Source organism: Schistocerca cancellata, chromosome 4 (assembly GCF_023864275.1).
Source record: "Schistocerca cancellata isolate TAMUIC-IGC-003103 chromosome 4, iqSchCanc2.1, whole genome shotgun sequence".
Classification (NCBI taxonomy): Eukaryota; Metazoa; Arthropoda; class Insecta; order Orthoptera; family Acrididae; genus Schistocerca; species Schistocerca cancellata.
Window position 1 is genome coordinate 467,906,689 of NC_064629.1, and position 12,873 is coordinate 467,919,561.

Genomic DNA, 12,873 nt, shown 5'->3' on the forward strand with positions numbered 1-12,873 from the left:
AAATTAAGCCATTTCTCTCTGGCCTTTCATTGGCATGCCATCCTGCCTCAGCACTCTGCCATTTGCCATCTTGACATTGTGGCTATGTCTCTACCCCCATGGTTGGCTATACATCGAATATAAGAAAAAGCTTGTTGCACTCCACAAAATCAGCTACCTGTGTAGCAAAATCTCATGTGCAGTATACCCTGACACAACAGTTTTCAACCCTATGTCACAAATCTATGAAGTCACAGCCTTCTTGTTACAGAACATTCAAAGTCTCTCCTTCAACCTTCCACTTGACTCAGAATCGGTGGGTTATGATAAGTTCTGTGGCAAAACATGATTCACATAAGCTCTTTGCACTTCTGCTGTAAGTGATATGATGATAAGTATGATAATCACAAAAAAAAATAATAATATACGGCACATCAACTCCTTTACTCAAGGGTGTGGCAGCCATAACAAAAAATACTGAGCAGGATTAGTGATTTTATGGGACTTCATGGTATATTTTGACCTTGTCCAGTAACACTAGAATTATGTGTATCAGTGTTACTAGAGGATATTTATATGACGACAGGTTTTTTTGGTTTCTGAGTCATCAGTCTTGTGACTGGTTTGATGCCGCCTGCCATGAATTCCTCTCCTGTGTCAACATTTTCATCTCTGAGTGGCACTTGCAATCTACTTCCTCAGTTATTGGCTGGATGTATCCCAATCTCTGTCTCCCTCGACAGTTTTTACCCTCTACAGCTCCCTCTAGTACCATGGAAGTTATTCCCTAATGACTTAATAGATGTCTTCTCAGTGTCTTCTTGTCAGTGTTCTTGATACATTCATGTCATCTCCAATTCTGCACATAACCTCTTTATTCCTTGCCTGGACAGAACCTTATATTTCTGAATGTTATTAACTCATCTCATTTTCAATGTTCTTCTGTAGCACCACATTTCAAATGCTTCTATCCTCTTCTGTTCTTGTTTCCCTTAGTCTATGCCATACTGTCATACAATGCTGTGCATCAAATCAACATTCTCAGAAATTTCTCCCTCAAATTAAACCTATGTTGGATACCAGTAGACTTCTCTTAGCCAGGAATGCCCTTTCTGCCAGTGCTAGTCTACTTTTTATGTCCTCCTTGCTTCATCCATCATGGGTTATTTTGCTGCCTATGTAGCTTCATCTACTTTGTGATGACCAATTATGATGATAAGTTTCTCATTGTTCTTATTTCTGATACTTCTCCTTGCTTGTGTCTTTCTTCACTTCACTCCCTGGCCATATTCTGTACTCATTAGATTGTACATTCCATTCAGCAGGTCCTGTATTTCTTCTTCAGTTTCACTGAAGATAACCATGTCATCTTAACATTGATATTCTTTCACCTTGAATTTCAATACCTTTCCTAAATTTTTTCTTTTATTTCCATCATTGCTACTTTGATGTACTGACTGAACAGCAGGGGAGAAGGACTACACACTTTTTAATCTATGCACTTTATTCTTGGCCTTCCACTCTTATTGTTCCCTCTTGGTTCTTGAACATATTGTATAACACCATTCTTTCACTATATCTTACCCCTATTTTTCTCAGAGTTTCGAACACCTTGCATCATTTTGCATTGTTTCAGATCAGCAAAACCTATGAACATGTTTTTGATTTGTCTTCAGTCGTGCAATATTGGAACTGCTTCCCTGGCACCTTTATCTTTCCTAGAGCCAAACTGAGTGTCATCTAACAGATCCTCAGTTTTCTTCTCCAGTCTACTTTATATTATTCTTGCCAGAAACTTGCATACATGAGCTGTTAAACCACTTGTGCAATAATTTCCACACCTGTCAGCTCTTGATGGTATATCAGGACAGATAACTCACCAAATAAAAGACCTATTGAGCCACACACAGGGCACTGAAATGGCTGACTGTGAGCTGGGATTTCTGGACAACTAGACAATGCCCTTTTTCAGAGGCAGTACACACACACATGTGAACCCACACACACATGTGCCTGCACTTGCACGCATACGTGCATGCCCACACACATGCTAATGCACACACCCACCCACCCACACCACCCACCCACACACACACACACACACACACACACACACACACACACACACACACACACAAACTCACCTGGAAGAAAAAGAGCCATTCACTCTCTTGCTCGCCCTCATGGTTGTGCTGTCTGGGTAGAGTTGACAGCAATCTTGTATGGGGTGGCTAGTGAGGAAAGAAATTTGTATGGAATGGGGAGATAGTGGAATGGGAAGGAAGAGTGTGAGGAAGATTGTACTAGTGCAAAAGTTTAGGTTCCTGATGTGGTCGGATGAATGGGATAACACTCACACTTATATGTTCTACAGGGTTCATTTACATCTACGTCTACATCCATACTCTGCAAGCCACTCGACGGTGTGTGGCTTTCATGATTACTAAATGATCCTGTAATGAAGTGCGCTGCTCTCCGTTGGATCTTCTCTATCTCTTCTATCAACCTTACCTGGTACGGATCGCACACCGGTGAGCAGTATTCGAGCTGTGGGCGAACAATTGTACTGTAACCTACTTCCTTTGTTTTCAGACTGCATTTCCTTAGGATTCTTTCAATGAACCTCAGTCTGGCATCTGCTTTACCGACAATTAATTTTATAATGGCATTCCATTTTAAATCACTACTAATGCCTACTCCCAGATAATTTATGCAATTAACTGCTTCCAGTTGCTGACCTGCTATTCGTAGCTATATGATAAAGGATCTTTCTTTCTATGTATTCACAACACATTACACTTGTCTACATTGAGATCCAATTGCCATTCCCTGCACCATGTGTGAATAAGTTGCAGATCCTCTTGCATTTCAGTACAATTTTCCATTGTTACAACCACTCCATATACTACAGCATCATCTGCAAATAGTCTCAGTGAACTTCCAATATTATCCACAAGGTGAATAGCAATGGTCCTATGACACTCCCCTGCAGCACACCTGAAATCACTCTTACTTCGGAAGACTTCTCTCCATTGAGAATGACATGCTGCGTTCTGTTATCTAGGAACTCTTCAATCCAATCACACAATTGGTCTGATATTCCATATGCTCTTACTTTGTTCATTAAATGACTGTAGGGAATGGTATCAAACACCTTGTGGAAGTCAAGAAACATGGCATCTACCTGGGAACCCGTGTCTATGGCCCTCTGAGTCTCGTGGATGAATAGCGCGAGCTGGGTTTCACACGATCATCTTTTTCGAAACCCATACTGATTCCTACAGAGTAGATTTCTTGCCTCCAGAAAAGTCATTATACTCAAACATAATATGTGTTCCAAAATTCTACAACTGATCGACGTTAGAGGTATAGGTCTATAGTTCTGCATATCTGTTCAACGTCCCTTCTTGAAAATGGGTATGACCTGTGCCCTTTCCCAATCTTTTGGAATGCTACGCTCTCTCTTATGATCGATGAGATGATGGGTTGGAATCTGGAGTGATGCTGGAATGGATGAGGGTACCATATAGACTGATTAGATACTGGAATGTCACTTTCAAAGACATGGTAAAACTAGTGAGAAGGATTTTCATCAAGAAGTTAAAAAAGACATTCTAAACCTTGGTAAATAATATGTTTTAGATATTCCAATCTTGACATTATTTCTACAATGCAGATGGTGCTCTTTTGTTGCTTTTCATAAGATATGCGAGGGGTGTAAGGCATATGATGTGAGAAGCGATAGGTGACACATTTCTGAGTAAGGTGCATAGAGAAGTATCAGTTTTTAAATTCTCCTGTAAGACGGTCAGCATAGTAGGCCAAAGACTGTTTGTCATTAAAGATCTGGCTTCCTTGACTGGCCAGGGATGTTTGTTATTCAATGGACAACAGCTGTTGACGTTAAGATATTACTGGTAATTGTTAGATTTGACTTGAAAAGAGTTTGCTTTGGTCTTATGTATTATGAAGTGCTAAACATATTCACTGAGCAAAGGAAGACCTAATGAAATGAATGGAATATTTACTGAATTTTCTGTTGCTGCTTGACAGAACATAATAATAGTGGAAGTTGTGCCAAGATTCTGGAGGAATAGACCTAGAGGTTCCGAACCTTAGTCTGAATTGTAAATTTGTTAATGAATCTCAAACAGGTGAGCAAGTTACAGCAGATATATAGAAAGGAATCCCTGCCTAAAGGAATTTAAGGATGGTAGTAGAATCAGTCTGTGATATCTAATCATGATTTCTATATAGTCGTTATGTTTTAGTTACTAAGGGTGAGATAATTACAAAGTGTTGAGTTTTGATTTTGTGTTTTAATTTATATTCATACAACATTTACAAATAATTTCATTTGAAATTGGTAGTATAAACAAACATAACTGTTAACATACAGTAAACACAATAGTTTTGATATTTACATGTTAGAGACAGTTAACTGAAAATACATTTCGTCAACAGACATCAATACACAACATCACTGAAATTTGTGCATTACCAGTCATCATAACTTATGAATGACATGAAAATCTTGTTGTTGCTGAATGTGAAGATTTGTAAGATACAGTCAGTTTACTCAACTAAGTAAGTCTGTGGTCTAAGTAATACACAGTTAGTTATAAATTTCCAAGCTTTATATTTCCAAGTTTTCTGTACTACATGCAAACATCACCTTCATGATAAGAGTATCAGTTACATGACTGAATATTCATTGCATAAATGCTTTTCAGTGTAGTCTCATTATAAGTTTCTGTTTCATTTACATGTAGTTTTGGAATGCATCTTTATTGTTGTTATATTGATATTTTATTGAAATCAACCTCACACATAGTTTATTAATCAAATATTTGCAGACATCCTGCTGCATAGCAGAGTAACTAATCAACTACAATTAAAGCAGCAAAATATAATGAAACATGTGCAATTTCCAATTTAATAAAAAAGTTGACTAGGACAGTCATTATCCATTATAAATGCAGAACTCTATATGTACAATGGCTATGTTAACTTTCTGTCTTTAATCTTAAAAACACACACACACACACACACACACACACACACACACACACACACAGAGAGAGAGAGAGAGAGAGAGAGAGAGAGAGAGAGAGAGTTACGTACAATCTACCCATACATTCCTAGTGGTAACATTACTTATTACAAAATTCTGCTCAAAGAGATACTTTTGATTGTTTTATCGGCAGAATCCTCTTTTTATCAAGACATTATGATCAGCACATTCTCAGGTATCACCATGCATCCATCACAAATCAGTGATTTTATAAGAAATTGAAATTTATGGTCTGTAAATTGATGGAGTATAAATACTTAAAATGTGTTATGAATCTTGTGAGATTAGGCAGTATTTTAGGAAATCTTTTCATTGTTTTAAATGCCAAATCTACCATTGTTCATCTTTATACAATCTTATTTTGTCAATTAACATGTGATGCCCTCCAGAAATAGAATTAAGCCAGTATATCAATTTTTGTAATCAGTGACACCACTTCTAGTACACTAGTGTCCAAGAGTTAAGCGTAATCATGAAAATACAAAAATTAAATGGGAAAAGGTGAGAAATCACCCAACATCACCATAAATATTTCCCTTGGACCCAACTTGTTTGCTCTGTATACGGAAGGAGTACTCTGTGCTGTGAACAATGGCACAAGCAAAAGATAAACACAAACAGTGCATGAGACTAATCATATCTCAGTCTTGTTTGTCCACTCATAGTTGAGCAAATTGCAGTTTCTTGGTAAGGTTGACAACATAATGCCACAAAGATGCAACTTGAACCCTGTTTTGCTGGGTAGAACACTCAGCCACTTGGAAGCAAACCAGATACAGACCAACGTCTCAGTATCCTTAGGTGTGCCACAAAGCATCATTTGAGGCTTTGGCAAGGTGTTAAGTATATGTTCATTTTTGGCCAGTACTAGGTCAACCAAAAGTAACTACCTTACAGCAAGACTGATACCTTGTCATAACTGCCCAATGTAATCAGAATATACCTGCAAAGCAACTGGCTGCAGAGCTTGCAGCTGCCTCAGGAGTTTCTGTTTCCCAACAAACTGTCTATTGGAGGCTCACAAAAGCAGGGATGTTTGCCAGACATCTGGCCATGTGCATCTTGCTCACTCCAGCATGGAGATGGGTCCATGTATTGTGGAGTCAGCAACATCAAAATCTGACCATGAATGAATGGAGGAACATGCTCTTCACAGATGAACCCCACTTCAGTTTAAAAAAGATTCTCATCGTACATTTCTCTGGAGAGAACCTGATACCCAATTCAACACCAGGAAAATCATGGAAAGTGACTGGTTTGGTTGTTATGACATCACGGTATGGGTAAGCATCATAATGAATGGCCATACAGAGATGCACAACTTTGTTGGTGGCTGGAGGAATACTGTATTCACTCAGGGATACAGAGATAAGGTACTGCTACCACAAATGTTTCTTTTCAGAGATATGGTTGGTCAAGACTTCCTCTGTACACATTGAGCTTTGCTGGTGGATGACTTTCTTGAAGGTGACGATATCTGTTGCATGGACTGGCCAGTGATGTCCCCAGATCTGAATCTTATAGAACAGGGCTGGACTGCTTTAGGGAGATGAATTGCATTCTATCAGCTTCCACTAAGGACACTTCCTGCCCTCCACACTGCTCTTGCTGTGGACCAAGATTGTCTGCAAAGAACATTTTTGAACCATCTCGCAGAATGCATGTTGCATCACGGTCCAGCATGTGTGGCTGTTACCAGTAACCATATCCCTTATCAACGACTTCTTTTGATGTAGAACAGATTTCCCAATTGTGTTATTTGCTTACAAATATGTATTTTAACTACCAGAACTTCTCTAAAATTATTTTCCAGGCACTGTGGTATGCCAAATGTCTTGTGACTAAGTTTTAGCTCCTGCAGTAATCCTTCCAATGTGCTAATAAAACAATATTTCCTCTTTTCATGATTATTCTTAACTTTTGGTCACTAGTGTATTTGTTTGCAGCGCAATCAGTGGAGGACTATTGTTATGTTAACACTGTTTAATGGTGTCCACTGTGTTTTATAATACATGTCAGCAGTTATCCTTTTGCAAGCATGTGCAGTTCCTCCTGGGTGTGATATGCACAAAGACTTAAGAAGAAACTCAGTCAAATAAAATAAAGTTGAACAGCAAACATAATGGTTGGTGAATAACATAACCAGTCACAAATACTTTTTAATGTTTTATTTTCGTGCTATTACCAGTTTCAGGCTTCCATGTCCATCTTCAGATTGTTAACATTATCAGTTACACAGACATTTCGATCCACAGCATGTCATCGGCTCCTACACTACACAAGAATATTTGAATATTTAGTGCCACTGTATAGGTAATTTCATTAATATGAACAAGCTTAAGTGGTTGCATTTATTTAGATACAATGTAAAATAGTTATATTCACTTACATAAGTTCCAGTAGATCGTTACGTGTTTTGTTGGTGTAAGAGTGGTTTTCAAGGTTGATCTCTATGTTGTTGACTTGCAAACACTACACATATTGCAAATAAATCACAGTGGCACACTTCATAATACTCTTCATGTCAGTGAGCATCACATGTGTTATAACTTGATGTTTTTGTTTACAATGCAAAGGTTATCATTAAGCAGAGATACAAAGATAACATTCATTTTCAGTTGACCAAGGATGTAAAAGGAGGAAATATGCTGTGGGATGTGCAAAGTGTAATATATTAATAACAGAAAAACATTTGCACTCTATGAGTAAACTCATTTTAAAAGACAATAGAACAAATTATTTTTAGTATGTCAAGTATGTCATCCTTTTTTTACATAAATTTCAGCAGAAATTTTGATTAAATACTTTAAAGGCAATTGATTGCCTACTATAATTTAGATGTATATGTACATCCATTTATAGATACAGATATCTCCTTATCATGACCATACGTAAGTTAGTTGCAGGAAATACAAAATTAAAAAGTTGGAGGGTGCGATGAGAGCAACATAATTGTTCACCATGATAGTTTATATTGATACAATTTTACACTAATATCTTAACCAGGTGAATCTGAAAAATTTATTTTATAAATGGTTAATGTAAACATTGGTTTAGAGTCCAGCAAGATTGCTTCCCATTGCTAGCCTTTCTGGCTGCATATAGATTTTCTTGTTTAATGAGAAATAATGACACAAGTGATGAGCACATACCAGAGAGTGCCAAATTTGCATTCATGGGCATTGAGAGTTTGTACACAAATATCCTTGTCCATGAAAATAATGAAATAATTAAGGGAAATTTAGTAAAACAAATAGCTTTTCCAGTCAGAAATATACAAATCCATAGAGATATTAGAATTAATTCTAGCCCATAACCATTTCTCATTGAACAAGGAACTCTATATCCAGCCAGATAGCCTAGCAGTGGGTAGCAGCCTTGCAGGTCTCTAAGCCAATGATAACATTAAACATTTGGAAATTAAATTTTTCAGGGCCACCTGTTTAAGATATCAGTGTTAAACTGTACAAATATAAACTATTATGATGAACAAATTTGTTGCTCTCTTCTCACCCTCCAACATTTTAATTTTCTATTTCCTGCAACTAACTTATAAACAGTCATTTTAAGCAGATGTCTGTATATATAAATGAATGTACATATATATCTAAATTGTAGTATGCAATCAGTTGTCTTTGAAGTATTTCATCAAAATTTCTGCTGAAAGTTAAGTAAAAAAAGGATGACATACTTGAAATTCCGAAAACAATTTGTCCTGTTGACTTTTAAAATCAGTTTAATCATAGAGTGCAAACATTTTTATGTTATTAAAATATTGCACTTTGCACATCCCACATCATATTTCCTCTGTTTATATCCTTGGTCAACTGAAAATGAACACTATCTTTGTATCTTTGCTTAATGATAACCTTTGCATTGTAAACAGAAACATCAAGTGTATAACATGTGTGCTGCTTAGCACTGACATTAAGAATATTATGAAGCATGCCACAGCCATTTATTTGCAATGTGTGCTCTGTTTCTAATTGAACAACAAAGAGATTGACCTGGAAAACCACTCTTACCCCAACAAAGCAAATCACTATCTACTGGAACTTATGTAAGTGAATATAACTATTTTACACTATATCTAAAGAAATGCAACCACTTAAGCATGTTCATATTAATGAAACTACCTATACAGTATTCAAATATTCTTGTGTAGTGTAGGAGCAGATGACATGCCATGGATCAGAACATTTATGTAACTGAAAATATTAGCCATCTGAAGGTGTGTTTGGTAGACTGTAAATGGTAATAGCACTTAAATAAAACATTAAAAAGTATTTGTGGCTGCACGCATCATTCACCAACTGTCTTGAATGGCCACAGTGTTCACTACATCCAACATGGATAAAATAACTTTGCAAACATAATGTACTGATGTTAGCTGTGGTGTTACTGATAGAGAATCATTTGCATGAAGTATTATGTAAGTGTAACATATTTATAACAAAAGTCTTTATCAGTGACCACATTCACCTGTTACAATTAAATATCTTCTCAGTTACCAGTCCTATATAATTTACCAAGATTGATACAGTTTAATGACATTCATTGTCAACAGTCAAGAGGAAACCTAATAATTTCACCAAGTTACATCAATGACAAGGAGTTACTTTTCCTTGTTTAGGTGGTTCTTTATTAAGATATGGCTCCTTTGTAAACTTGACTTGCTTACTTTGTGAGGGTAGCTCCAGCTCAAATAAAATAATTTCATTTGTTTTAGGATATGGCTGAAGAAATATGGCAGGTACATACAGAGTGACTTGAGAACCTTCAATGGGCCAATAGCGACCCAAATTGTTGCCGTTGACAAATGCTACACCCTGAAAAGAAGACAGAATAATGTAAAACTACATAAGCTTCTCTGATGATGTTTGAAGAGGTTACTTAACTGAAACCAATACAGTTATGTGATCACTGAATCTTTTAAATACACTCAATACTCTAGGTAAATTAGGTCACAGTTTACATTCAGCCTTATCAGACCTACCTATAACTTATATACAAGGAAAAATAAGTGACTACCCAACCTGCAGTACACAGAACATTTATAAGACAGGGTTTCTTTTTCACTGGTTAAAAATGTCCATAGATTACAATACCATGTTATTTGAGTATAGTGAAACTGGGTGTGAAGTGGTACAGCTCCCACCCAACTGCAGGGGATGAATAAGAACTGTTTCCAACACTAATACTTCCTTTACATCTTGAATTAGTAATATCTGTTCCCTTGGAGCATTCACCATAAATTACTCTCCATTTTCCAAAAGCAGTAAAGGTGTCTTTAGGTCCTAAACAAAATATAATTTGGCGAAAGTGATACTGCTGCCAACACAAAATAAATGAAAGCCCTGTTGCTCTCAATTACTGTTGCACAGTTAAATAAAGCATTCTGAATAGATATGAAATTAGGTTAATGTTCTGAGTGCCTAAACAAATTAAAAACACTGAATACTGTGATCTCCTGAAAACACATTACATAAAACTCAAAGGAGGACAGGACTATCACTTGAGGGCTGCTTGTTATTAAATCTAATCTGTAAAGAAAAACTTGTCAGATGTGAGGTAGCAATTGTTACACTATATTAGATGCAACTAGTAGCATTGAGTTACTTTAACTGTACTTCACATAATACAACAACATGTTTCAAGAGACAATGCTTTCATTATCAGAATTTTGACATGCAGCATATACGATTAAAACACAATGAACTCTAATACCTCATTTGTGGCATTCATAAAATAAAATTCATAGGACTATAAGTTGTCATCATATATTAAAATTGTCCACTTCTGTCACTCTCATTATCATTACATATTGCAAATGCACAACATGTCATGTTCCCTTCAGCAGCTGTTGGCACCAAGAGTGATCAGGTGATGCTTCTCATCATGTTGTGAACTGCTGGTGAGCTATTGTGTACTAGGTACTGCTCTACGCAGATCAGCCAGAATGTTATGACCACTGACGTATTATCCATATAAAGCTATCCAGGCAAGAGCAGCATCACCTGGTGAGGAATGACTCATAGTCAGACACATGCATGGTGCAAGTAGTACTGGTGAGCGTGCTGTCTGTGAATAGAATGCCAAAGGTGCACAATCTGTCTGTGTTCCACTGAGGCAGACCGTGATGGCCCAGAGGCTCAGCATGAGCATTTTGGAAACTGCAAAACTTGTTGGGTATTTTAGCAGAGCTGTGGTGTGTGTCGTCAACACATGGCAAAACCAAGGTGAAACAATGTCCACATGTTGTGGGGTTGGGCGGCCACCCTCATTACAGATGTCGAATGTCGTAGGCTGGGCAGACTGGTATAACAGGACAGGCAGTGAACTGTGGAGGAACTAACATCAGACTTTAATGCTGGGTGCAGGGGGGTAGTGTGCCTGAACACAAGGGGCTCTGAATACTCCTAACTATGGACGTCCACAGCCGACAACCCATTCATGTGCCAATGTTAATACCATGACATCGGCAACTACGGCTGAAATAGGCATGTGACCATTGGCACTGGATGTTGGCACAGTGGCAGAACATTGCATATTCTGATGAATCTCGGTACCTTCTTCATCATACCAGTTGGAGAGAGAGAATCCATTGAGCTGGCCTCTGTGGCAGAGCAGTTCTAGGCACTTCAGTCTGGAACCGCACTGCTGCTATGGTCGCAGGTTCGAATCCTGCCTCAGGCATGGATGTGTGTGATGTCCTAGGTTAGTTAGGTTTTAGTAGTTCTAAGTCTAGGGGACTGGTGACCTCAGATCTTAAATCCAATAGTGCTTAGAGCCATTTGAACCATTTAGAATCCGTTGTCTTACAGGGGAACAGCTCCTTGACACCTGTACTGTAGCGCAGAGACAAACTGTTGACGGCTCCATTATGCTCTGGGCAACAGCCATGTGCACATCCACGGGTCCAGTGGAGCTCGTGCAAGGCACCAAGGAGTATTGGACACTGGCTGCAGACCACATACACTCCTTCAAGACAATCATGTTTCCTGAAGGCAGTGGCATGTTTCAGTAAGATAATGGGTCATGTCAAAAGGCCAGGAGTGTACTGGAGTGGTTCAAGGAAAACAGTGACGAGTCCCAACTTATGTGTTGACCCCCAACTCACCACATCTGACCCCAATCAAACATGTCTTTGATGTGATTGTCAGAGCTCACTGTCCCCTTCCTGGAATTTATGGGATTTAGGTGACCTGTGTGTGCAGACATGGCACCAACTCCCTCCAGTCACCAAATCAGGGCCTCATTCTGCTGTTATCTGTGCCAAAGATGGGCATAACAGTTATTGGGTGGGTGGTCATAATATTTCTTGCTGGTCAGTGTATATGCACAGCTACTGACAGAACCCCAAATGCAATCCATTGGTCACCTACCCTTACCTCGTTTCCTAAGACACTGCTTCCATGCCAATGTCTGCTATCACCATCATCTGGCTGCTGCATTGGCAAAGGCCTAAATACTTAATTTCTACATCTCTATTAAAATAAATCCAAAAAGCTGTTAAGATTATTTTCCAATGGCTTTGATTTGCACTTTAAGAACATTGTTGCATTTCTTTTTTGTGACTGCTATTTTTAATTCTTCCATTAAGCTGAATTTCTTTTCGTTTCCACATGCCTGATTTTTAAATCATCCTATAATCCCTTTAAGGGGTAGCCTGTTTCATACACATAGCTGGCTGGGGATGACTTGAATCTGCTGCTTATGGACTGGAGTGTCTATGGATTCACTGCACATGGTACAGACAGACAGTCCTGTGAAGCAGTTTTCTGAAAACTGCATTGAACAGCTAGTTAGGCAACCCATAA

At 38.1% G+C, this 12,873-nt stretch overlaps 1 protein-coding gene across 2 annotated transcripts in view; it reads right to left on the minus strand.

Annotated features, from left to right (window-relative positions):
- The window catches only part of LOC126183607 (beta-galactosidase-like), a 315,494-nt gene that overhangs the window by 1,428 nt on the left and 301,193 nt on the right, over positions 1-12,873 (minus strand). The window contains exon 12 of one of the 2 annotated variants that reach the window (XM_049925719.1): positions 9,735-9,882. In XM_049925719.1, coding sequence (XP_049781676.1) covers positions 9,735-9,882 — 148 coding nt within the window. Of the gene's footprint in view, positions 1-4,290; positions 9,883-12,873 lie in introns of those variants that run through there. The other variant, XM_049925718.1, reaches the window with a different exon arrangement.